The sequence below is a fragment of the Mustela lutreola genome, chromosome 4 (assembly GCF_030435805.1).
Source record: "Mustela lutreola isolate mMusLut2 chromosome 4, mMusLut2.pri, whole genome shotgun sequence".
NCBI classification, from domain to species: domain Eukaryota; kingdom Metazoa; phylum Chordata; class Mammalia; order Carnivora; family Mustelidae; genus Mustela; species Mustela lutreola.
The window spans coordinates 75,723,638-75,750,721 of record NC_081293.1 but is presented as its reverse complement, the minus strand read 5'-3'; the positions used below and the strand labels follow the sequence as shown (position 1 = coordinate 75,750,721).

The window sequence follows — 27,084 nt, the reverse complement described above, 5'->3', positions numbered from 1 at the left end:
TTTAGTTCTTTTATTTCTCCAAATAGGGCTTTTATATCTCCCGACAGGGTTTCTCTAATATCTTCTGTGCCTTTTTTGAGCCTGGCTAGAACCTTGAGAATCGTCATTCTGAACACTAGATCTGACATATTACCAATATCTGTATTGATTAGGTCCCTAGCCTTCGGTACTGCCTCTTGTTCTTCTTTTTTTTTCTTTTTGTGGTGAATTTTTCTGCCTTGTCCTTTTGTCCAGATAAGAATGTATGAAAGAGCAAGTAAAATACTAAAAGGGTGGCAACAACCCAAGGAAAATATGCTTTAACCAAATCAGAAGAGATCCCAAATCGTGAAGGGGGAGATAGGGGATAAAAAGAGGTTCAGAAAGAAAAAAAAAAAGAAAAGAAAGAAAGAAAGAAAGAAAACAATTATAAAAATAAAATGAATAAAGAAAAAAGATATATATATATATATATATATCATATATATATATATATATATGATATATATATATATATGATATATATATATATATATATATATATATGATAAACTAGTTTAAAAACGTTAAAAAAGAATAGGGTAAAATTTAAAAACATTTTAGTAGAAGAGAAAAAAAAATTGAAAAAGAAAAAAAAAATTAACTGCAAGACTAAAGAATCATGGGGAGAAAGCCATGAGTTCCGTGCTTTGCTTTCTCCTCCTCTGGAATTCTGCTGCTCTCCTTGGTATTGAAACTGCACTCCTTGGTATGTGAACTTGGTCTTGGCTGGATTTCTTGTTGATCTTCTGGGGGAGGGGCCTGTTGTAGTGACTCTCAAGTGTTTTGCCCCAGGCGGAATTGCACCGCCCTTACCAGGGGCCGGGTTGAGTAATCCCCTCACGTTTTCTTTCAGGAACTTTTTTTCCCTGAATGCTTTCCGTAGAGTTCTGGAGGACGGGAATGAAAATGGCGGCCTCCTGGTCTCTGCCCTGAGAAGCCGAGAGCCCGGGGCCCCACTCCTCAGTGCGCCCTCAGAGAACAGCACCCAATAACTCTGTCTGCCTGACTCCAGGTCGCGCTCCAAGCTCACCGAGCCTGTGACCAGTTCAAGGTAATCCTGAGCGGTGAGCTCACTCTTGGCTCTGTCTCTGTAGCTGGCTTCCCCGTTCTAATACCTGTAAGCTATGTGACACTCAGACACCCCCCCATCCTTCTTTGACCCTGTAGGGCCTGAGGCCACGCTGACCCCGCATGGGCTTCACCCCGGTTTAGCCTCTGGAGCGATGTCCCTCAGCAGAACAGACTTTTAAAAGTCCTGATTTTGTGCTTTGTTGCTCCGCCGCTTGCCGGGATCCGGCCCCTCCCTCCAGGGTCTATCTTCCCATGGCTTTGGATTCACTTCTCCACTAGTCCTACCTTTTAGAAAGTAGTTGATTTTCTGTTTCTGGAATTGCTGTTCTTCTGCTCTTCGATATTCCATTGGTTTTGTACGTGTTTGCAATCTTTAGATAAGCTAGCTGATCTCCTACTAGCTGAAGTAGTCTCAGCCTGCTACTTCTCTGCCATTTTGACTCCTCCTAAAACAGATTTTTAAATGCCTTTTTATGTCTAGCACATGGCCTGTGTGGTCTTGAATCAATTCAACTTGAATTGATTCAAGACCAAAACTGAGACTGGGGTTCTCTTGAGTGAATATAGAAAGAGGAAAGGAAGGGAATTAGGGGTAATGTGCAAGGGCTGATTAAAAAAATGGGTTGAAAAAAATAGGAGGTGACAGGACCCCCAGACGTGAGGAGATGAAAAAAAGTGCCTGGGTCTAGGGTGTGGTTTGGGCATACCTGCATGGTGGGACAGGGGGTGGAGGACAGCCTCCTTGCAGTGTGGAAGTCAGGTATGACCTTTGCAAATGCTGAAATCGTTACAAGAGAAAGAGTGAGTCAGGCCCTGAAATCTTCTGTGAGTATGCCGGGATGAGCGAAAGACTGTGTGCTGCTTGGGTGGGTGGGCTAGTTGGCACGCAGACTGTGTGACTAGCAGAGAAGCGTTGGTGTGCATGAGGGGAAGCACTGCCATGGTCTGGATATTGTAATGTGGAGCAGGGAGGATGCCGACCTCATCTTAGGTCTGGCAGTATGTGGGAATAATGAAAGACTTCTCTGGCAGTCTACAGGGAAGCAGTCCCCTCAAGGGACTCCATGTTTTAGGTGGAGCCAGAAGATATTTGGTGCAGGAGAGGGAATTTGGTGAGCTTTATTGGATCTCGGGCATGGACAGGTTGTGGTTAGGAAGCTGGGGTGAGATTAAGTGATGCCCAGAGCCATATGGAAGTGACAGTCAGAAACGCTGGTCATGTGGGAAGCTTGGATTTCTAGGAACATGGATGGAAACCAGTGAAAGACCAGAGCGGACATCCCTGCTGTGTGCCTAGTCTAATGGTTGTCTATTTATTGATTCTGGTGTCAAGCATCTTGTGGGGAAGTGAGGAATAGGGGCTGGGTTTCAGGCAGGAGAAAGGAGAACATCTCCTTATGTTGCCATGGGGTGCGGTAAGGGTTATCTTCAGTCCATTATTGCTTAACTTCTGGATGACTCCAGGAATAATTCCGTGTCAAATATGTCCAGTGATGTTAATACCTAAAAGTGGATGTGGATGGAAAACATGGCACTTGAGAGAGTTTTTCTGAAATTTGAAGTCTCCATGGCATCAGAAAAAGTGTGCTTGCAGACTTTTTGAAAAGTCTGGACTCTTTTCTGTTCCAGACTCTTCTGGACTTTTCTCTTCGAGTTCTTAATGCTTTCCAGAACTTAACTAGAAATAATTTTACATGGTGGCATATTAGGTGGTATGTCACGCCAGGTATCCTTCCATGCAAGCTGACTTTAGGGGATGACTAGTCCCGACACCTGATTACCCTTTTCCACCAGCCTTCTCCCACCATGTCCTTGACCACATCCCCTTTCACAGCACTGATGGACTGAGCTGAACCTTTCATCTGCTAGGTAGTTAGTATTTCATCCGCATTAGGATTTTGTATTTGTATATAATCTGTATAAGGGACATTTTTAGGTCTGTAAATAGGTGCATTTTTCAAATGTATATTTCTCTTTCATAATAATGATGATAATAAAAGTGTTGATTTAGCATTGAAGCACAATCAGCATACCTGCTGTCTTATGATCTGATTACTTGCTGAGTCAAAAGGGCTTCCCTATGTGGATTTTACCTCCTTACCAGGTATGAAACTCCAGGTTGTTCATCTGCCCTTGGCATAGTATAATGCACACAAAGGAAGTTCTAAAATCTACTGGCCAGTGTCAGGAAAAGGAGTCTTTCCTGCACCCTGATTAGCATGGATTATTGTTGACAGAAAGTTTGTATCAGTGGGCAGCATCTGTTATTCAGATACATTTTTTTTTTTCTGCTTTTCATTACTGTGTTATCCTTGGGGTTATCTCTTTATGGGCTTGCTGACCTTCATGGCTGGTGAAGCTCCTTGGTGTGAGTTTCTTCTTCCCCATCAACATTTCCACAGTAATGTTGAAAAACAGCTCCTCCCAAACCCCATGACTTACATAGGCCTTATGGCAACAAGTGTCTGTTTTTCTTCCTCACCAGTCTCCATTGGTTGGGGTGGTTCTGTCTCTGGCTGCTGGTTGCTTGGGGTGGGCTCCATGATGGGTTGGGTCCAGATCTGCTCCAGGAGTTTCCTTGTATCCCTTAGAGTAGAGACTGCCTGAGATTCTCCAGCCATAACTGGGTCATATTTCAAAGGACTGCCTTCCCCAAATCATTTGTGGGTGTGTGTCATCCAAAGGTGTGGCTTCAGCTAAAGAAGAATTTGTGGCATTTTTACAAACTATCCCAAGAGGGAAAGAGGACAGGGACCAAGACAGTTGTTAGAAGGTGAAATCACCGGAGTCATATTAGCTTTTAAGTAATAACAGTGCATCACTAATGACATTTATCCTTGTCAGTGTTTTCTGTCTTATGTCTGACGAGGTTATTTTCCTTGTTCTCACTGTTCTATTTATAAAATTCAGTTTTATTTAAGTTGTCAAGTTCACCTTGAATGTTTATTTCCCCTTTTTCTGTATAGGCCTGTAATCTTGAGCAACCTGCTTTCATGATTTCATGCCATTGTCTAGGGAATTTGTGTAAGCTAGTAAATGACACCATCTTCATTTACACTTGGATGTGTAGGCAGGGCTAGGAAGGCTCTTAGTTCTCTGGCATGGGGTGGGGTTGGCAGCAGGAGGGATGGAAGGATAGGAAGGACTGGGGGGTCATTTCCTACTAGGGAAGAACCACACTGAGCTCCTTCTTCCTTTTGAGGGTTTCCACTGGGGCTCCCAAGTGGGATAAGGATCTTTCCACTTCCTTTGGTGTTTCCAGAAGCAGGTTTTGTGAGGCTCTGTTATGATCCTTTCAATTAAAAAAGAGGGGAAATGGTATGAAAAGTATTATATGTGAGGAAATGGAGGGATAATCCCATTGCTTTCATAGGTTTGTTTGTTGGTAGTGCTTATTGCTGTATTGGGATCAAGTGGCATTTAATAAGGCCAGTCTCAAACATTACTGAATTGTACCTGTGAAAAGAAGTTGGAGTCTTCTGTGGCTGGGCCAAGAAACAGGTGAGGCTCAGAGGACCTGAAGCAGTGTTAGATACAGTCTTTCATGGAGAAACCCACTGTGCGTTTTTGTAATTGGGGTGTCAGGACCTGTTAATACAGTTGAGTAGGTGTGAGTCAACAGGCAAGCTTCACACTCTGCAGTGGCCAGATTTGGGAAACCTTTGCTTGAGAAGCACCAACATCCATTCACGAGAACACACTCCTCCCAGCACATGCAGATATTTCAGATTAAGTTCCCCAGATTTCGATGGGGATTCTGCCCCTGGGAGAGAGGGAGTCTCCAGGGCAGTTGTGTAAACATTCTTCCCTCCCACTGTGTCCACCTTCATTCCTCACTCTTCACCTTCACCAGACCTGCCAAGTCCAAGACTGAAGGCCCTGGAATCCTGGCAAGCAGTCTGGACCCCAGTGTAAGACAAACAGAGATGGTAGATCATTTGCTTTTAATTGAGAAAGGGCTTCCATGTGAATAAATAGAGGGCATGAGTGAATATTCACAAATGTGACTACTTATTAATATCATTACTTACAAGGGAGAGGAAAGCAAGCAGAAAAATTAATAAACACCTTTGAGTTTGCAAATGATCATCTGTTTCTCAGCAGATAGCACTATTAAAAACTTGGCTCAATGAAAATATTGTAATGCATTTGAAATCTCAAAGACGGACTTAATTTCTGACTTAGGGCAACTCATTAAACCCGATGGTTTCCTACCACAAGCATGCACAGATGTGTGAAAACATGCACGCGCATATACAGACACAAGTTCTATTGTCATAGTGGCATTTAGAAAGCTTGTCTCATTTGATTTCCTTTGAAATATCTGCTTGCTGGAAATGCTGGCAAACGTTATCTGCTTAGGGCCCAGAAGGGACAGCTGGAGCCTGGAGCCTTGACTTAGATGCCACTGTGGCCATGAGGCACTAAGCACCTGGACTGAGGTGCTGTGCTTGGTCCAGGAGATCACCGGGGCACATAGACCTCACAGTACCTGCTGAGGTAGAGCTGCAATCTAGTGTTTTATCAATGAGAAAACACTGCACAGTGTGTCCAGGGTCTTCGGCTAGGAGGTGGCACAGCTGGGACTCAGACTTCTATCTGTCCGTTTGCACGGCCTATGCTCTGGCACAACCCTTTTGGTGATAGGGATGATTCAGATGATTTTGCTAAAAATATCTCATTGCTAGAAATTATTTGGATTTTCTACTTTATAAAATTTTACTACAACTGCAATCTCTTCCACTGTGAATTCAGAGCCCTTTATACTTCTTTTTTTTCCCATAAAGCAGTTTTTATGCTTTTACTTTTAATTTGTGGATTGCAAGATCACAAGAGTAACAGGAACTGGGTCCTGATTTCCTTCCAGTTTGGGCATTCATAGACCTCTGCTTTCTCATTCCTGCCATGGGTATTTTCATCAAGCCAGGCATAAAGCATTTTTATCTCACCGGGAATTCGGAATATGATGCTGTCCTCGGGGTCTGTGGACTTCTGTAGATAACAGGAGTGAGGGAGGGTCTGTTAAGCTCTGCTTCGAAAGCCACCAGGGTGTTTGTGGACGCTGACAAGCAAGCGAATCCTAAAATGCATGCGGACATGCAGAGGACCGCACTGAAGTGGTCTTGGAAAAGAACACTGTTGGGAGACTCATGCTTCTGACTTCAGAACTTCCCACAGAGCTACAGTGATCATGATAGTATAGGACTGGCCGAAGGCTAGACACACAGATGCATGAAAGTCCGGAAATAAATCCTTATATCTAAGATCAGTTCATTTTCGGCAAGAGAGCCAGAACAACTTAATGAGGAAAGAATGGCTTTTTAATAAATGGTGCTGGGAGACTGGATATCCATGTGCAAAGGAGGAAAGTTGGTTCCTTACATCGTACACCAGAATTAACTCAAAGTAGATCCTAGGCCTAAACGTAAGAACTAAACTCTACAGCTCCTTTTTTTTTTCTTTAATTAATTTATTTATCTGAGAGAGAAAAAGCATGCAGGGAGGGGCAGAGGGCGAGAAGCAGACTCTGCTAAACTCTGTGCCTTGTAGAAGAAAATAAAGGAGTAAATCTTCATAAACTTGAGTCAGGCAGTCTTACTTGACACAGCACGAAAGTAATTTTTGGTTTGGAAACTAACCTTTGTGGAAAAAACAGAGCTAGAGGGACTGGATTCAGGAATCCACTTATTTTTAGGTTCAATAAATTAAAGACAGCATGAAACAGGCTAGTAATAACTTTTGATATGTGTTAACTTACAATAAGCATTGTCAAATTTCTTTCTGTAATCCTGTGCTTATTAGGAATTTGTCAAGGTCCTTCCCATAGTTTCAAGGAAAATAGGTGGTTTTGTTTTGCTTTCTTGCATGTCATGTATAGGCACTTAGGGGCATTTTTTTCCTGCGTATGCCTGTGTCCAGAGAGTCACAGCTTCTCTGATGTCCTGGTGCCCAGGTTGTTGATTGGGAACTCTCAGGCCCTGCCGTGGCCCCTACAGACAGCACAGAGCAACTTGGATGCTTGAGATGGTCAGGGCCTTCATAATCTGTCTTTTACCACTCAGCTGTATTTCAGAGATAATATTCAGATATTTTCAGAGACCGGTTAAGCTTAGATTTTAATAAACATTTCCTGAGCTACCACCCTCTTTCCCCCGAGTGCCAGACACAGGATGAATGAAATGCCCTGGTCCCCATGGAAGTTAGGGTCTATGTGTCACCAAGTCACCGAGGGCCACCACGCTGGGCAGGGGCTCAGCTTTCCCTGGGCTTCCAATCATTCTCTGGAGGCCACAGTGCAGAGGGGAGGGCAGATCAGCTTCCTTCCTTGTTCTCTTCCTCGCCCAGTGCCCTCTCCTGGCCAGTCTCGCGGGAAGGACTTTCTGCAGAACCAGATCCTTGGTGGTTGACTACAAGATGGGTTGTGCATGCAGAGAAGGGCCCCTGGCAGGCCAGGTGGTGCTCTGCTCGCTCTCGAGTTCAAGAACTTGGGTTTGGAGTACAAGCGCATCTGTAACTGAACACTGTCGACAGTTTCAAGTACACCTCTAACTGCTGTGATTCTCAGAAATCGTCTTAGGGAAATCAAAGGTGGTGGCGGCAAGGAATTAGCCAAATATTAATGGAGTTTTGCATTCATTAATTTTTAACATGAAAACATTCCCAAAATGTATCTTTCTCAATTGTTATTTTTTTCTGTGGAACCAAGGATTGGAGAGCATCTGTGCGTACAGGATGCCCCGCCGTGGCCCGGAGCCCTCAACTCCCAGCGGTGGGGCAGGGGGTCACTTCCCCCTGGTGAGAGGAAGGGGGCGTGTCTCACCTCAGGCTGGGTCCTTAGACTAGTTGCCCAAAGAGGCTGCACCAACTTGCATTTCCACCAATAGTGTAAGAGGGTTCCCCTTTCTCCACATCCTCTCCAACACATGTTTTTCCCTGTTTTGTTAATTTTGGCCATTCTAACTGGTATAGGGTGATATCTCAATGTGGTTTTAATTTGAATCTCCCTGAGGGCTAATGATGATGAACATTTTTTCATGTGTCTGATAGCCATTTGTATGTCTTCATTGGAGAAGTGTCTGTTCATATCTTCTTCCCATTTTTTGATATGTTTGCCTGTTTCATGTGTGTTGGGTTTGAGCAGTTCATTATAGATCCTGGATATCAACCTTTTGTCTCTACTGCCATTTGCAAATATCTTCTCCCATTCCATGGGTTGCCTCTTTGTTTTTTTGACTGTTTTCTTTGCTGTGCAGAAGCTTTTGATTTTGATGAAGTCCCAAAAGTTTATTTTCACTTTAGTTTCCTTTGCCTTTGGAGACATATCTTGAAAGAAGTTGCTGTGGCTGATACCGAAGAGATTACTGCCTATGTTCTCCTCTAGGATTCTGATGGATTCCTGTCTCACATTGAGGTCTTTTATCCATTTTGAGTTTATCTTTGTGTACAGTGTAAGAGAATGGTCGAGTTTCATTCTTCTACATATAGCTGTCCAGTTTTCCCAGCACCACTTATTGAAGACTGTCTTTTTTCCACTATATATTTTTTCCTGTTTTGCCCAAGATTAATTGACCATAGAGTTGAGGGTCCATATCTGGGATCTCTACTCTGGTCTATGTGTCTGTTTTTATGCCAGTACCATGCTGTCTTGGTGATCACAGCTTTGTAATAAAGCTTGCAATCAGGTACTGTGATGCCCCCAGGTTTATTTTTGTTTTTTAACATTTCCTTGGCGATTTGGGGTCTCTTCTGATTCCATACAAATTTTAGGATTATTTGCTCCAGCTCTTTGAAGAATACCGGTGGAATTTTATCAGAATGGCATTAAAAGTATATATTGCTCTGGGCAGTATAGACATTTTAACAATGTTCATTCTTCTGATCCAAGAGCATGGAACGGTCTTCCATCTTTCTGTGTCTTCTTCAATTTCTTACATGAGTGTTCTGTAGTTCCTCAAGTACAGATCCTTTACCTCTTTGGTTAGGTTTATTCCCAGGTATCTTATGGTTCTTGGTGCTATAGTAAATGGAATCGATTCTCTAATTTCCCTTTCTGTATTTTCATTGTTAGTGGATAAGAAAGCCACTGATTTCTGCACATTGACTTTGTACCCTGCCATGTTGCTGAATTGCTGTATGAGTTCTAGTTGTTTGGGGGTGGAGTCTTTTGGGTTTTCCATATAAAGAATCGTGTCATTTGTGAAAAGAGAAAGTTTGACATCTTCATTGCCAATCTAACTGAGATTATTCCCTGCATATTCTCAGATCACAATGCTTTGAAACTGGAGCTCAGTCACAAGGAAAAGTTCAGAAGGAACTCAAACACCTGGAAGCTAAAGAACACCTTGGTTAAGAATGCTTGGAGCAACCAGGAGATCAAAGAAGAACTGAAACAATTCATGGAAACCAATGAGAATGAAGACACTTCTGTCTAAAACCTATGGGATACAGCAAAGGCGGTCCTAAGGGGGAAATACATAGCCATCCAAGCCTCCCTCAAAAAAATTGAAAAATCCAGAATACACCAGCTGTCTCTACACCTTAAATAACTGGAGAATCAACAACAAATCAAACCAACTCCACACATAAGAAGGGAAATCATCAAGATTAGAGCTGAGATCAATGGGGTAGAAACCAGAGATACAGTAGAACATATCAATGAAACTAGAAGCTGGTTTTTTGAAAGAATCAATAAGATCGATAAACCATTGGCCACACTAATCCAAAAGAAGAGAGAAAGCCCAAATTCATAAAATTATGAATGAAAAGGGAGAGATCACAATGAACACCAAGGAAGTAGAAACAATCATCAGAAGTTATTATCAACAGTTATATGCCAATAAGCTTAGCAACCTAGATGAAATGGATGCATTCCTGGAAAACTATAAACTACCAAAATTGAACCAGGAAGAAATCGACAACCTGAACAGACTGATATCTAGTAACGAGATTGAAGCAGTGATCAAAAACCTTCCAAAAAACAAGAGGCCAGCATCTGACGGATTCCCTGGGGAATTCTACCAAACTTTCAAAGAAGAAATAACACCTATTCTCCTGAAGCTGTTTCAAAAAATTGAAGCAGAAGGAAAACTTCCAGACTTTCTCTGAAGCCAGCATTACCCTGATCCCCAAACCAGGCAAAGACCCTACCAAAAAGGAGAATTTTAGACCAATATCACTGATGAATATGGATGCTAAGATTCTCAACAAGATCCTAGCCAACAGGATCCAAGAGCACATTAAAAATATTATCTACCATGATCAGGTGGGATTCATCCCTGGGCTACAAGGATGGTTCAACATTCGCAAATCAATCAGTGTGATACAACCAATTAATATGAGAAGAGAGAAGAACCACTGGTCCTCTCAATTGATGCAGAAAAAGCATTTTACAAAATCCAGCATCTGTTCCTGATTAAAACGCTTCAAAGTCTAGGGATAGAGGGAACATTCCTGAACCTCATCAAATCTATCCATGAAAGACCCACAGCAAATATCATCCTCAATGGGAAAAAGCTTGCAGCCTTCTTGTTGAGATCAGGAACAAGACAGGATGCCCACTTTCACCACTCTTGTTCAACATAGTATTAGAAGTCCTAGCAACAGCAATCAGACATCAAAGAGAAATAAAAGGTATCCAAATTGGTAATGAAGAAGTCAAACTCTCAATTTAATCTTACTTGAATTTAAAATGTGTAAATTGTTGAAAATATTTTTCACTTAAATTTCATTTAAATACTCTAAATTTAATTCAATTCCTCCTATTTTATTTTATTTACAGGCCTCATGAGTGAATGAATGAAATTCTTCACGAAGTACTAATTACTGATGGACACCCTACGTCTAGCTGATGTTTGAAATCCCAACCCACACAGCCAGTTGTAAATACATGGCAACCACAGGAGAAATACACAATGGCGAAGGAACAATTTATTTTTCACTTCACTGCCCCTTTTAGCTCACAAATGCTTGTTAAGAAAACATAAGAAATGGGGCGCCTGGGTGGCTCAGTGGGTTAAAGCCTCTGCATTCAGCTCAGGTCATGGTCTTAGGGTCCTGGGATGGAGCCCCACAACGGGCTCTCTGCTCAGCAGGGAGCTTCTTTCCTCCTCTCTCTCTGCCTGCCTCTCTGCCTACTTGTGATCTCTGCCTGTCATATAAATAAATAAAATCTTTAACAACAACAAAAAAAAAAGAGGAAAGAAAGAAAGAATCTCTTGGCTCCCCAGCCTTTAAAAAAAAAGAAAAACAAAAATAATTCTTCCTTGACTTTTTATTTCCCAGGGCAGCACAGTTTTCTCTTATTTTTCTCGGATTCTTTTCCTTCTGTTCTATATTCCTCAGTTAGTTGGTACCATATATATCTCTGCAGGCAAATTCATATTGTTTGAAACCATGTGTGGCATAAACCAAAAGTAAACTATAGGTCTATGCAGGGGAAAATGGGGTTAAGAATGAACAGAGGGAAAATGCCTCCTCAGCTTAAAAAATAAAGAGCAGTGTGTGCACACTGGGTGGCTCAGTGTGTTAAGCTTCCAAGCCCTGGTTTCAGCTCAGGTCATGATGATCTCAGGGTCATGCAATCGAGCCCTGAGATGGGCTGGATGGAATCTGCTTGAGATTCTCTCTCTCCCTCCTCATCTGCCCCTACCCCCTGCTCCTGTGTGCATCTGCTCTGTCTCTCAAATAGATAAAATCTTCAAAAAAAAAAAAAAAAAAGCAATGAGGTTTCATCTCCTCTTCTTTCATTTCTTTCATCACAATCTCAACTAAGTTTTCCTTTCCTGAACCGTTATTACACTTGACCAAGCTATAGCCAGCTGAATATGAAGTTATATTCCCCACAAAATTGAGAAGGTTATCAGAAACACTGCCTATCTCACACTAAATTTTTCCCGTGACCTGCTGAGACCCTGGCTTGTGAGTGCGGATACAGTAGATAACTCTCTTTGTCGACCAAATAAAGCAAAAAAAAAACAAAAAAAAACAAAAAACAAAAAAACTACTTTAGCAGAGAAGATGATCTTTGAAGTTTGCTGAAACCAGCAAAACCCAGCAAGTCCTCACTGTGAAAACTATTCTTACCTTCCAAAAGCATTTAAAATAGCAACTATTTCCTGTTGAGTGAGTTGGAAGCTTTAGATGGGCTGTTTTCTGGAAGCTTTTGGATTTCTTTTTCAGAGAATAGTATCTTCAGGGCAGTTCCTAAACGCTGAGTCTAAAGAAAATAGATAGACATAACAATTAACCTAATAATTACTATAAAGGCTGAAAGGAATACGCAGCCGCTGTGATGAGAGTCATGAAATTCGCGTGAACTGAACTTCTCACCAAAATGTTAAACTGCGTAATACAGTTTCCACCTCCTCATACTTATGCATGATAAATTTATCTTAACTGTTAAGGAACCTGAAGAGTTCAACATTTGTTGGACATAAATTACTAAAATGCCTTTTCTTACCCTAGAAAATATCACATTAGAATTACAATATTTAATATGTAACCTTGAAAGCATTCTTGACAGCTCCTAGCAATTCAAAACTTAGAAATTATTAGTGATAACTACACTTAAAAATTTACCAATTATTAGAGCTAGAGAAGATGTATTAAAATAATTAAAATAATTCTGTCTCCTGATTTTTCTGACTTATCATCTTTGTGAGAAAGTAAGACAAAATATCAAACAATCCTTTTTACACTGAATACATATAGAAAGGGGCCTTCTTGGCACAACTTTCTTTGTGACTAGATGGTCTTCTTTTGATCACTAAATTAAATTCAGTGATGGAAGCCTGATAATTAAGCCTTTTTATATTTTATTTTTATATGGGTCTACAAAATACTAATATTCTATTTATAACCAACAACTTCAGCAATGAATCTCAAGACTGTACCAATAGAAATAGATACTATAAAGCCAGAATCATTAGCACAGAATAGGGAAAACATTCTTACACATACAATACAGATTTAATATAATCAGCTTTTACATCAATAAAGCAGAAATGCCATACTTCAGATCTTCTTTTTCAACGAACAGTGAGGGTATTATAATAAAAACTTGCAAGTTCCCAGCAGGAATATTTAAGGTTAATAATAGTTTTAAAACCGAAAACAAAACACAAACCTGCAATTTTCCCTATAATCTGCATTTGTCGCATCCAACACAGTCCATTATATGGGAGATATTCTTGAAATGTAATTCTAACATGCAGAAAATATTTTTATTCTCATTAGAGCTTTATAAATTAAACTGCAGTTGTATGATTTACAAGAAATAAAAGCTCTGAAGACTAATGAATGTCTTGTGTTTTTCAACAGTCAAGAAGAAAAATGATTGGATTTGCATGGCATAACATGGCACTAAAACAACTAGCCACGGAAATTCATAACATTTATTCCACATGCTGATTGAACAAACTTTTTATTGAGATGCTACTCTGTGCAAAGCACCAACAAAGGCATGATGGGAAAAACAAAAGTAAGTGATTCATGGTTTTTACTTTTAAGGAACTTTACTGCTGCTCCAATTTGATATCTGCATACAGCCAGTGGTAAACATATCTGTACTATGTTTGACTTATTTTTCCTTTCTTTTTTTAATTTTTTATTTCTTTTCAGTGTAACAGTATTCATTGTTTTTGCACCACACCCAGTGCTCCATGCAATCCGTGCCCTCTCTAATACCCACCACCTGGTTTCCCCAACCTCTCACCCCCCTTGACTTATTTTTCATGTATTGCTCATGTGAGTCCAAATTGGAAAGTCAGTCTTAGACCAATGATCAGTTTTCATCTTTTTCCTTAGGACCACACACTGTTTGCAACGGGGGCTGCATCAGCACCGGTGATCCCAGGGCTTTATGATGGGTGTGTTCTGTCTCCTGCATTTGCCAGTAGGCCTCTCCAGGGATGTTTGCTGACTGGATCCTTGCTTCCGGTTGGGGGGGGGGGTACTATTCTGCTTGTGAACAACTGGGCATGGTTTCTAGGACTCTAAGGCCAGTCTCATCTGAAGCTAACAGTAGCTAAGAGTTTCCTCATCTTTTCCATGTAATAAACATAGAAAATAAATTTCACCTTATTGTACCAAGGTAAACATTTCATTCCAAAAAGCTAGAGGAAAGCAGCCCAAAACTCTGGCCACCAAAAGCCCTGCCCAGCTGCTTTCTTATGAAAGGTTCCAAAGAAACAGGACCCTGGCTAAAAGACAATATACAGAACACAGAAGTCCTTTGCTCCTCATTCTCATGTAATTCATGTTTTTGGGAGGAAATGGAAAAAAAAGGACTTAAGTCCTCCTTTATATACCTTTGAAAAATAGAAAACACAATTTCCAGCAATTCATAGATGACAGTTAGTTCCTTTCTCACTCCTATCTTCCTCCTCCACAAAGAGAACCAGAGTTACTTATATAAATACTTAAAAAATAGGAAACATTACAAAAATAAATTAATGTTATAGTCAATACCTCAATAGCAATATACCCTAAATAATCATAAAACAAAACCACTTTTCAAAACCAAAATACAGTTGTGACTAAGTTACTTCACTTCAAAGAAGCACCACGAGACTCTTACCAATGGAGGATCACTCAGTTCTCATTTATCAGTGAGCATCTAAAATATCTCATGGCCAGATGTGTTTGAGAATTCCAAATTTTAGAAATATAGTACATGCATTACTTATGAAACACCCCACCAGAGTGTGTAGCAAGACCTAGCAATCATATACATTAATGGTTCTGTAGCAAAACACAATAATCAAAGAAAGCAGAATTTTTTTTAAAAAAGCACTATAAATAGCCTTTTGTCAGTACAGGTCAGGTTTTGCCAACAAATTAACTTGGCACCAAACATAAGAAAAATGTTTCAAGTTTTGGAGTTTTCTGGATTTCAGAACTACATATATAAGACCTTGGAGCTGCAAACAGAAGACTATTTGCCATTCGATTTCAAATACTTTTATGAACATTTTAAGGCTATAATGTATTCCCTGATATGCTGTAAGCAAATGAAAACAAAGAGCTCCCAACATGAAGTTTGAAAATGTTCCTAAAATACATTCTCCTTTGATATCGCAGGGTAACAGGTAATTTTTGCCTTTTATGTTAGAGTCTATAAAGACAAAAGCATAATAGTTCCAGAAACTTGAACATCCCATAAAATATTCCATAAAATAAACTTTAGGAAAATACACTGTTTATTGCCTTCAAAGTGGTGAACAGTCATGGTTTTTAAAATCAAAACAATATGCACTGTGATTTTAAAGTAAGAAAACTTTCTCTCAAAATAATACCCTTTAAAAAAACCTTTACAAAGTTGCCATATTCACTGGTCAGTTAACAACAGAAGCTTCACTAAGAGGCGGCCAAACTTTCTTAGAAAGGCAAAAGGAATTGCAAAGTCTGGAGAAGGAGCTTTCTGTGCCATTTATAATAAAACCCAGTCAGACCAACTTCAACGAGGTGCAGGGCTGGGCAAGAAGTGTTTGGATGTAAGGGATTAAAACACAGCCAGTCAACTGCTCTCCCCTCCCCAACCCCGTCCTCCAATCAAGAACATTTTACCTTTAATGACTTGGGCCCCTTTTTGTCACCTGCAAACATGGATTTCTCGTCAAAGTGCATGGGAAAGGGCGTGATGAAATGACAACACTAGAAGTTACAGATGAAAAATTCACGTACTATATAGTAGAGCTCTGGCATAATTTTCTATCCCCACAAATATTTACAATTTGTAATTTACTTGTGGGTAAAGTTTAATAACACAGGAAGGTGGCACACAGTTCACATGTAAACGACTCAAAAAAAGAGTAAAGCAACATAAGATGGCTTTGTAATTTATAAGACTGTAATGTTTTAAAGAAATTACATGATAAAAATCATCAAAAATTGAACTTAAGAGCAATTTATGTGAAAAATGTGCAACACTCTGTTAAAAAGATGTTTTAAGTTTTAATGCATAATTTGAAAACTTTTAAAAAAAGGTTTTATTTATTTGAGAGAGAAAGAGAGCAAGTACACCAGAATGGGGGAGGGGCAGAGGGAGAGGGAGAAGCAGACTCTCCTGCCAAGAAGGGAGCCCGACGCCAGACTCAATCCCCAGGACCCAAGGACCCAGCATTGGGACCATGCCTAACCAACTGAGCCACCCAGGCATCTCTAAACACTTCTTTTATTTATTTATCTATTTATCTATTTATTTATTTATTTTAATTGATTTATTTTCAGAAAAACAGTATTCATTATTTTTTCCACCACACCCAGTGCTCCATGCAATCCGTGCCCTCTATAATACCCAGCCCTTGGTACCCCAACCTCCCACCCCCCTGCCATTTCAAACCTCTCAGACACTTTGGTTCATGCTCATTTTAACAACCAGTGAACTGAAATTCTATAGAGAGCATTTTTCAAGAAGAGATATATTCTATAAGGTAAAGCTAATGTTCTCTTAGGTATCTACTTTCATGTGGATAGCACCATCTGAATTTAAACAGCAACTGAGGGTTTTGGAGAGGAGGGTGGTGGTGGTTGGGTGATCCTGATGGTGGGTATTATGGAGGGCATGTATTGCATGGAGCACTGGGTGTGGTGCATAAACAATGAATCTTGGAACATGAAAGAAAAAGTTAAATTTTTAAAAATTGGTTTTAAAAAACCCCATTAAAATCACATTAAGCTTTGGGGCACCTGGATGGCACAGTCAGTTAAGAATCCTGTTCTTGGTTTTGGCTCAGGTCATGATCTAAGGGTTGTGGGATTGAGTCCCAAGTCAGGCTCTGCAATCTGCCTAGAGTCTGCTTAAGATTCTCTTTCTTTCTCTTTCCCTCTCATCTGCTGACATCCCTTCCCCTCACTTGTTCTAAGATAAATAAATCTTCAAAATAAAATAAAATAGCATTAAACTTTGATACTACATAAAACTCAAAGTTCTGTTTGAAAATAGAGCCGACTCTGAAGTGTGACTAGGCTGTTCTCCTGGTCTACTGACCATGATCCTTCTCAGATCTAATTTTCCCTCTTCCTAACTTTCCAGAGTCAGTTTCGGTTTTATTTCAAGCATTACCTCATTCCTATTCGGAGTGCAGAATTTCAGATCACGGATACCCAATTCTTACTTTGTATCTTGGAAGATATTCAGTAGAAGCATTTTTGTGTCAGCATCTTCTTCTACATTTCCAGTGTAAAGATCTACAATTGAGCGTTCAAAATACAGGGCCACCTTTGATAAAGCGCGAAGCTCAATTAAGTATAAGAAGTATAGATTCTTAAGCCTTCTTGGACCTTCTCCCTTAGTTTCCACAGGGTCAAAGCAGCGTTTAAATTCCTTAATATTATTCCGGTGGCGGAGCGGCGGATGACCCCGTGCCTGGCAAGATGGAGCTCGAGGCCATGAGCAGATACACCAGCCCAGTGAACCCTGCTGTCTTCCCTCATCTGACCGTGGTGCTGTTGGCCATTGGCATGTTCTTTACGGCCTGGTTCTTCGTTTATGAGGTTACCTCCACCAAATACACTCGGGATATCTACAAAGAGCTCCTCATCTCCTTGGTGGCCTCGCTCTTCATGGGTTTTGGAGTCCTCTTCCTGCTGCTCTGGGTTGGCATCTATGTATGAGCTCCCAAGGGTTCCAGCCAGGCGGCTTCACTGCATTCCTGCTTTTGTAAATTAATTTTTTTACTGTTGCTGAAAGTGTCCCATCCACTGCTCCCAATAAAGGCAGATGTGTGACAAAAAATAAAAAAATAAAATAATAAAATAAATAAATTCCTTAATATTAGGTCCCCAGCTAGGTTTACCCCAGGTTTCTAAAGAGGAAATGAAATACAAAATACAGCTTTAATAAATAGGATTTTTTTCTCTAGAGAATATATATAACCCCTCCAAGAATTTTTACACTAATGGAAGGCAAGGTTTGTAGATAAAAACGTGATTACATTCCAAAAGATAATTTGCACACAGATGTAAATTGATACTAGCATGAAGTCCAGATATAATTTTATAGAAGACTCTCTTCTCCAGGCACAAACCTATTACGAAAAATATTGAAAAAGAAATCACATCCATTTAGATAACAGAAATACTGAATCAAGAAGATTCAGTACACACACTTATTTTTAAAGTTAAGGTTCAAGTACATTAAAATTAATCAAGGAATAATATAAAATTATTTGATCAAGATGCTCTCCCTAGAAGATAAAATAAGATTCTGACTTTAGAATGGAGTTATGACTATGATTAATTAATGCAGAATAAGGCAGAAAATGTGGGGCTCTGGAGGTCAAAGCATTATGGATGTACCTGGCAAGCTCCCACACTACCTAGAAGGCAAGAACACAGATTTTTCATGGGTTTGGCTAAACTAAAGCAAATGTAATTCAAAGTCACTGCTTTGGCTTAACAATGGCTGTTTCTCCCATTCCCTTCCCTAGAGATGTTCTTTCCGTGAATCTACTGGATCGTGGTGGAAGAAGAGACTGCATTCCATTTCTCCTCTTCCTCCAGATTCTTTACTGTGTCTTACTAATCCTCTGCCCTAGAATTCTCCAGGTCTATGTAACTTGCAAGGAGCTCAAACCTGGAGAAGAGTCATCTAGGAACTTTAACTAATAAACAATATATGCTGACTATCTACCATGTGAACAGAACCATATCAGATGGAGTGATGGAATATGATGGAAAATTCTTTTATGTAGATTTCTTAAGCCTTCTGCTCAAATGGAGGTCAAGATAATTCCACTCTCCTATCCTACCTCTGCCTCAATTTTAAAAGATTTTTTATTATAAGATTAATATGCATTGTAAATATACTTAACACCACTAAATTTAAGATGGTTAAGATCATAAATTTAACATTATATATATTTTACCATAATAAAAGAGAAAAAAAACTCTAGAAACAGTTCTTTATAGATAATTTTTTAAATAAAGAAAAATGCAAAGACCTAAGTTTTAAGAATCCACTAAATTCAAAGCAATTGGCTCTTTCCTTCCCTTACCAACCAAAAGCATTTTTTGGCTTATGTCATTTTTTAAACTACTCCTGAGGAAAATGGGTTTCAATAGTGGGAAGGAACTAAGAAATAGCCTCATTTATAAGCTGAGGGATTTTTGAAATGTAAGAGTATATATGTGGTTTACTTTGCATTTTTTCCCAAGATCTTTTAGATCTTCAATTTACTCTATGTTCTACCCTATATGTCTCTAAAGCAAGTATTTTCTCACAGGAAAAAATAATTCTTTTGAGATTTCATTCTCTAATTCAGAATTCTTGCTAGAATATTCCCATCTTTACAAATGGGGACCAAAAAGTAAAAATTAAGTTCTTTTTTGCAGCTTCTTCTAAAAGTATATGGGAAGGGGTGCCTGGGTGGCTCAGTGGGTTAAAGCCTCTGCCTTTGGCTCAGGTCATGGTCCCAAGGTCCTGGGATGAAGCCGCACATCAGGCTCTGCTCAACAGGGAGCCTGCTTCCTCCTTTCTCTTTGCCAGCCTCTCTGCCTACTTGTGATCTCTCTCTGCCAAATAAATAAATAAAATCTTTAAAATAAAATAGAAGTATATGGGCAATTTTGAATGTTCAGGGTAGCAAGGGATACAACCATCATGAACAAGTTAGATAAAACATTACTGACTTTTCTTCTAGTAAAACTTTCAGTCAAATCTGTTATCAAACATCAAAATGATCAAATCTGAAGTTCACTTTCTCTTCCTTCTAACCTACCTTTCTAAGTAGTGCTTACACCTAAGATGACCAGAGAAGGAAAAACAGACAAAGTAAAGCTTGTGAAGATTCATATGCTTAGAATAAGAGCGTAAACCAGGAGGCCATTCTCCTTGGTAAAGCCCTCAAAGCTCTGTACTCAAAATGGGGATGGATAAGTGAGAGTGAGGAGTAGAAAGATACTTCGGTAAACTGAAAATTCGGTAACTTCAAGCAAAATGGTAAAAATAACACATGTGCCAATTGAGTGTACAAATAAGACCCACAATACAGTTGGCAGGAAAATGCTGGACAGCTTTTCCCTGCATGATGCAGTTCCAACCTCAGAAGTCCTGGCAGAAGTGTTAAATAATGGAGTATGCAACACGGTAAGGCTATGTAAAATAATTTTCCATCATACTCCTGCACTCCATCTGATACAATTCTGCTCAGATATAACTGTCAATGTACATTATTTACTGGTTGAAATTCCTGGATGAGTGTTAAGTAACATCTGCAAGGACTGATTTACAAAGTAAAAATTTACCAGCTTCTATTTCTTTCTTTTCCTGACTAATATTATTTTGTTATTATGTTTGTTAGTCACCATATAATACATCACTGGTTTCTGATGTAGTGTTCCATGATCCATTGTTTGCGTAACACTCAGTGCTCGTCACAACACACACCCTCCTATCACCCATCAGGAGGGCACCCAAATCTCTACCCTCCCCCTCTGAAACCCTCAGATCATTTCCCAGAGTCCATAATCTCTCATCTCCTCCTCTGATTCCTGCCCCCTTCAGTTTTCCCTCCCTTCCCCTAATGTCCTCCGTGCTATTCCTTATGTTCTACAGATGTGTGAAACCACATAAAATTGTCTTTCTCTGTCTGACTTGTTTTACTTGGTATAATCCCCTCCAGTTCCATCCATATTGATGCAAATGCTCATCCTTTCTGATGGCTGAGTAATATTCCTTTGTTTATATGAACCATATCATCTTTATCCATTCATCTGTCGAAGGGCCTCTCGGCTCCTTCTACAGTTTTGGCTATTATGGACACTGTTGTATTAACATTGGGGTCCATGTGCCCCTTCTTTGCACTACATCGGTGTCTTTGGTGTAAACACCCAGTAGTGCAATTGTTGGGTCAAAGGGTGGCTCTATTTTTAACTTTTTGAGGAACCTCCATACTATTTGCCAAAGTGGCTGCACCAACTTGCATTCCCACCAACAGTGGAAGAGGGTTCCCCTTTCTCCACATCCTCTCCAACATCTGTTTTTTCCTACCTTGTTAATTTTTGCCATTCTATCTGGTGCATGGTGGTATCTTAGTATGGTTTTGATTTGAATTTCCCTGATGGCTAATGATATTGAATATTTTTTCACGTGTCTGTTAGCCACCTGTATGTCTTCTTTGGAGAAGTGTCTTTTGATGTCTTCTGCCCATTTTCTGACTTCTTTGCTTTTCAGGTGTTGAGTTTCAGAAGTTCTTTATATCAGCTTCTATTTCTAACAATACAGAGCAAGCTTAACTATCCAATTTAGAGAATGGGTCTCTTTCTTTTGGATTTAATTTCATTCAAATTTACCTTCATCAAGTGATTTATAAGACATTGACTATAATTTTTTCTCTCACAAAAGGGCTAGATTTACTGTAATAAGATTATATGACATTTGGACACTGTGTAAGTAAGATGGTTGGCAATTGTCAGTTTCATGGCCCAGATGAGGAAACAATCTCAGAAAAGTTGAGTCAGTTGCCTATAAAAATAGGAGTATTCTCTGAAACCATATATCAATATTCAGGGGTTCCCATCAGTAGGATAGCACAAAAGAGGTTAATACAGAATACCCTAGAATTCATTATTGCCCATACATTACACTTCCATCTTCCACTATCAATATTCAGAATCTCTCACCACCTCTTTTAACCTAAATACTACTTTTCACAATTTGTGTCTTTACAAGACAGCTAATGAAACAAAGTTAAAAATCATCTTCCCCATGGGCCATTTATCAATATCACTCCTAGTATTAGTGGCATATAAAAAACATTCACCTAGGGGCACCTGGGTGGCTCAGTGGGTTGAGCTGCTGCCTTCGGCTCAGGTTATGATCTCGGGGTCCTGGGATCGAGTCCCGCATCGGGCTCTCTGCTCAGCAGGGGGCCTGCTTCCCTTCCTCTCTATCTGCCTGCCTCTGTCTACTTGTGTTCTCTGTCAAATAAATAAATAAAATCTTAAAAAAAAAACATTCACCTTAAAAATGGCCAATATATGTAGACACTTCATTAAAAACAAAGAGAAATTATGTGCACAAGTTGTCATCACCAATTAGCAAACATAAAATAGAATTAAGTACTTAGTTTTACTCTGTAGAGTTCCTATAAGGTTATGATCTCCATTCAACTTGCTTATCTTTCATTAATATTTTTTAACTTTTGTTTTCATAAATGAATGGCAATTTGGTAAATTTTTAAAAAGCATCACAAATCCAGTTTTTTAACAAAGCTATTAAAATCCTAGAAAGTTTCAGCTTTCCATTAATAGCATTCGTATTTTCAACACTAGAAAACATAAGAATTCAAAGTATCTACTGGGATCTATATTGCTTTATCCTTTAATTAGACAAGTTTAGGCTATATTAACATGTGTAAACATTGTTTAAAATCTGCTGAAACCTAATTTACTTCCCTCAATTTCATATATATATGTATATATAAATTATATAAATAATTATATAAAATACATAAATTATATATAAATGCATAAATAAGATATATATAAGTTATATATATATATTACATATATAACTTATATATATCTTCCTTCTAAAAAGAAGGCCTCTGTTTACAAAGTAGGTTTGCATAATGGTTATTAGAAAGCAGTGTGGATGAGTGGTATATACAGAATTAATTTTCATACAGAATCAAAACAACACTGAGAAGCCAGTTACAAAAACCTGAGGACAGTATCTGTCCTGTGTATTTCCCTAATGCTGATTATTCTTGGCTGAGCAACAGTCTCAAAATTTTTAAGCCACTGTATCCTAAAATACTGTAACTTAAAATATATGATTCTCTTTCAAGCTCTGTTACAATTAGTTGTCTAGGTAATGAATCCTGAACTTACAAAAATATATTAATCCATACATTTTTAACAAGAATCCAATAAATTTAAAATGCAGACATATAAGTTTACCTTCCAGCCATGTGTAGAATGATTCTCCTTTAAAAACAAACAAACAAAAAACTAACCCCCCCCCCACACAGATTTGGGTTAAAATATTTTAAATAGTCATTTATAAATTAGGATAAATTAAGTATATAAAATATTTCCTATAACAGACTAAGGAGTATCTCCAGAAGTGGCCACTGCTTCATGTGAAGTAGAAAAATAGGGATATGGTTCTAGGAAATAAAGCCCTGAAGAATTCTGAGTAATTTTGGACAATTTTCTTATAAATGACATTTAACTGAACAAAAATTCTAAGAAACATTTCAGTCAAAATATTATATAAATCTTATTCATTAGAAGGATTAAATATCCTTAAGTATGGAAGGTTAAAAATCTTAAATTTGCTTTTGATAACAACCATAGAACTCCTCTCCTTAAAAATTCTAGAAAAAACAAATTGAATTATAATACAAAAATCAAATTAGTAATTATTCCATTTTTTCCCTGAGTAGTAAAGCTATGTGTATTTCCTCAATTATCTAAGACTACTAAATTTCAAGGAATATTTTTAAAATCCCTTAATTTTCAAGATAATTTTTCAGAAAAGTCGATGACTAGAATATGAGGGATCTGACTTACCTATGTATTAATGCTAAAACATCTATTTCTAGATCAGTACTATTCTGAGAGCAACAAAAATGGCAGTCAATACAGATCAAAATGATTCATGCACTTTGTAAGTTACCTAATTCTGTTTTAAGAAAAGCAAAGCGTAAAAAACTCAACACATAGATGACTGAGCAAGGATTCTAGGGGATAAATTAGATGGTGAGGAATTGCTTTGTTTCCCGAGACTCTTTACACTTTGCAAAACTACACAAATGTTTCACCACATACTAATTCACTCAACAAACTCTTCCTAAGGGCCATTGATCATGATCTGACTTGTTTACTCGAGAAACCCCAAATGCTATCAGGAAAAGTTGAGCCCCCAAGTCCTCAATAATCTGGCCTCCCATCCTGCTAACTTAAACTACCCCTACATAAAGTTCTCCCTACTCTAACAGGGTTTCCTCAAATATGCTTGATTCTTCTCTTTCCAACTCCTTGGGCCATGCCATTTTCTCCGCATGGCACACAGGATCCAATTCTACCAGACTATATCTGTCCCATTACTCAAAATTCATCTCAGATATCACTTCCTGTAATAAGATTTCCAGATCCCTCCAGTGAGACAGGCTCTGTCCTGCCTCTGAAGAGCTCTACCACCTACGGCTTATGTAGTCTGTATGTGCAGCATTTCCTGTCACCATGCACAGTGCTTATCACTCCTGCTACATACTGTCAGCTCCTGGAGTGAAGGCATAACGTTTTACACATATTTCTATCCTGCACAATGCCCATCGCTGTGTCCCTGAACACAGATAAGTAAACATCCAGTTGAAATACTTATTTTGATGTTTGGGGGCAAACATTCATCTGGTATCCTTGAAAAACCAACTGTTGATAAATTACTATTCACCAGATTAAGTATTGTAACAACAGATTATAAATTACAAAGTCAGGAAGAAAATAAAGTCACAAGAAAAATTATCTGGTAAAACTATCTTAACTTCTCTCCATTTCTTCAGAACATATTTTAATAGATTATAATAGCCAGAGAACTGGGAAGTTGGAATGTAATCCTGGTTTCTATATGACACACTTCAGCAAAAGGGAATTCATAGTTTTTTTAAACATAAGGTAAATTTACATTATAAAATCGTTTTGTCACCATTTGTTGGTAGTTATTTCTGAACAAATAGGATAAACCTTTTCTTTTGAATTAAATAGAGGAAAAATCAAATTTTGATCATTCTCTACACTTGAGGCATACCCAAATGTAAGAATTTTAACTCACCATCATCTTCTCCTGAAAAAGAAAACAACGAACAGGATTTTAGAAACTGTCCTCCACAGTTCAGATTCCAATTCTATTTACTTTAAAATGAGATTAAAACTTACTGTGTGTTGAACTATTAGTTATACTACAGACTGTGGTCAGGGTGTAGTCTCCTTGCAAATGAGACTTAATAAGAATACAGACCCAAAGCACAAGATCTTCATATGTCTTATACAGTAAATAATACCAGAGAAAAATCAAAAACTACTCGTAAAGATCACTAGATTCAGTAATTAACAAATGGACACAGGCACTTCTTTCATCATTGTACACACAACTCTCTTCTCTTCCAAATTTCTGTTCCTCCACCTACACGCACCTTAAGAAAAGTATTTCCCTAACTGGGGTCAGTGAAACCCTCACTGGGGTGCCACGGAGCTGCCCACACAGCAGGAAGGAGCCAGAGGCTGGGCTGCGGGGAGCCACAGCAGCTCTGCCTTTACCGGCTTTGGATGTGGGATGTGGGATTCTGAGCCCAGGTTTCCTTTCTGGAAAGAAAGGTCCCATCTTTCAAAAGCTGTGGGAGAGGTGGCCAGAGAGCCTCACCATTTAGCTCAGCAGGAACTCGAGGCCAGGCTGAGAGGCTGAAGAGCCAGGACCCAACACCTGCAGCCCCGGCGGGAACCGCTCACAGACAGCATCAGCCTGAGTGCCCTGATTGCTGCATGGACCTCTCACCTGCAACCAGGACCCCCGTCCTCCCCTCACCCGGTCTCCGTCTCCCTTCTTTCTTAGGACGGGTTTCCTCACCCTCTCTCTGCCTCTGTCTTTTCCTAAGTGCTGCTCTCCTTCCTCTCATCTTTCCAGTGGTCTCACGTCTTTAATTTGTCACAACATGGATGTGAGGGATTTCTTAGCATGGGATGGTTTTGTTAAATTAACTATATGCTCTGCTTTAAAAGGAAGTGATCATATTATTCAGCCACAAAAAAAGAAGGAATTCTGCCACTCGCAAGCACATGGACGGACTCTGAGGACCTCATGTGGAGCTAAGTCAGCTGGAGAAGGACAGATACTGTGTTCTCTTGCACGTGGAATCTAAAAACAAAACCAAACCCCAAGCTCATAGATCCAAAGAACAGATGGGTGGTTGCCAGAGGCAGGTGGTGGGGGGAAGTGGGCAAGACACGTAAAGGGTGTCAAAAGGTACCAGTTTCTAAGTCCTGGAACTGTCACATTCAGCTTGTCAACTACAGTTAATAACACTGTATTTGAAAGTTATATATTCTCATCACAAAAGTAAAAATTCTGTAATTATGGGCACAGAGGTTAAAAAGACTTACTGTGATCATTCTGCAATATACACAAATATCTAAACATTATACAGAACACCCAAAACTAATGTGATGTTGTATGTTAATTATACCTCTATTTTAAAAAATATTTTAACTCCAATCCTAAAAATAAAAAAATGAATAAAAACGAACAAACGAAAAACCACAAGTGATCATAAAAAAGACCCAAAGAATACCTACCAAATTCTATACTATGGAACACAGGTGTGGGGGCAGGGCAAGGGGAGCTTTCTCTTTTTACTTTATATAACTTTTCTGTTGTTTTCATTTTTATAAGTGTGTGTGTGTGTGTGTGTGTGTGTGTATGTGTGGTTTCCATTTTTATAAGTTATAAGGGTAAAACTGGCAAAGGAGAAGAATCCATGCACACCTTTTTCATGATCCAATTCCCTTTTCCAGCAGTATCAGAATGATTTGCGGAAGAACATTTGCTGCATTATAAGACAGCATCTGAAGGCAGTCCCTTCGGTTAACCTTTCTGTGTCTCTTTGGGTCTCAGAAATGTCTTAAAGATACAACTAGACCAGGGAATTCAAGTTCTTAAATCAGTCCTGGTCTAAAGAAAACAAGAGAATGGCAAGTCAATGATAGGGCTGCTCCCAGGGTTTGGCTCCTTGCTGACAACAGACGGAATATGTGCCCAGTAAGTTTGATTAACCTCCAAAAATGCTGTCCTACAGAAATATAATACCAGCCACATATATAATTTCTATTTTTTTCTAAGGCTAATTTCTAGTAAAATTTTTCTTAAGATTTATGTTTTAAAAAGTAAAAAGCATACATGTGCTACAATGCAATAATCATACAGTGTGTGAGGCCAGAGCTATCAAAACAATAAAATTCTGTTTAATGACAAAAATATTTTGCACTGCTTCA

At 39.1% G+C, this 27,084-nt stretch overlaps 2 protein-coding genes and 2 long non-coding RNA genes across 10 annotated transcripts in view; 2 read left to right on the top strand and 2 right to left on the bottom strand.

Moving 5' to 3' along the window:
* Positions 1-906: 906 nt before the first annotated feature.
* Positions 907-26,174, top strand: LOC131828996 (uncharacterized). The gene is made up of 4 exons (XR_009352656.1): positions 907-1,072; positions 9,355-10,722; positions 10,871-13,570; positions 25,816-26,174. It is a non-coding gene; the product is annotated as an uncharacterized LOC131828996 (long non-coding RNA).
* On the bottom strand, positions 10,998-17,420 carry LOC131828994 (uncharacterized). Of its 2 annotated transcripts, XR_009352653.1 has the most exons (3): positions 14,400-17,420; positions 13,217-13,293; positions 10,998-12,307 (listed from the first exon to the last, which is right to left on the bottom strand). It is a non-coding gene; the product is annotated as an uncharacterized LOC131828994 (long non-coding RNA). The 2 variants fall into 2 exon arrangements; XR_009352654.1 differs by lacking the exon at positions 13,217-13,293.
* On the top strand, positions 17,428-17,841 carry LOC131828993 (transmembrane protein 258). The gene has a single exon (XM_059170306.1). The coding sequence runs from the start codon at positions 17,467-17,469 to the stop codon at positions 17,704-17,706; it is 240 nt and encodes a 79-aa protein (XP_059026289.1). The 5' UTR covers positions 17,428-17,466; the 3' UTR covers positions 17,707-17,841.
* The window catches only part of LOC131828992 (ERO1-like protein beta), a 50,770-nt gene continuing 41,613 nt past the window's right edge, over positions 17,928-27,084 (bottom strand). For all 6 annotated transcript variants that reach the window (XM_059170302.1, XM_059170301.1, XM_059170300.1 and 3 more), the window contains 2 exons: positions 24,872-24,883; positions 17,928-18,119 (listed from right to left, as the gene is read on the bottom strand). In XM_059170302.1, coding sequence (XP_059026285.1) covers positions 17,983-18,119; positions 24,872-24,883 — 149 coding nt within the window. In that variant the 3' untranslated portion in view covers positions 17,928-17,982. The remainder of the gene's footprint in view (positions 18,120-24,871; positions 24,884-27,084) is intronic.

Bases quoted from the DNA above. Each gene is read 5' to 3' on its own strand.
- LOC131828993 (XM_059170306.1), top strand. From the start codon at position 17,467: ATGGAGCTCGAGGCCATGAGCAGATACACCAGCCCAGTGAACCCTGCT.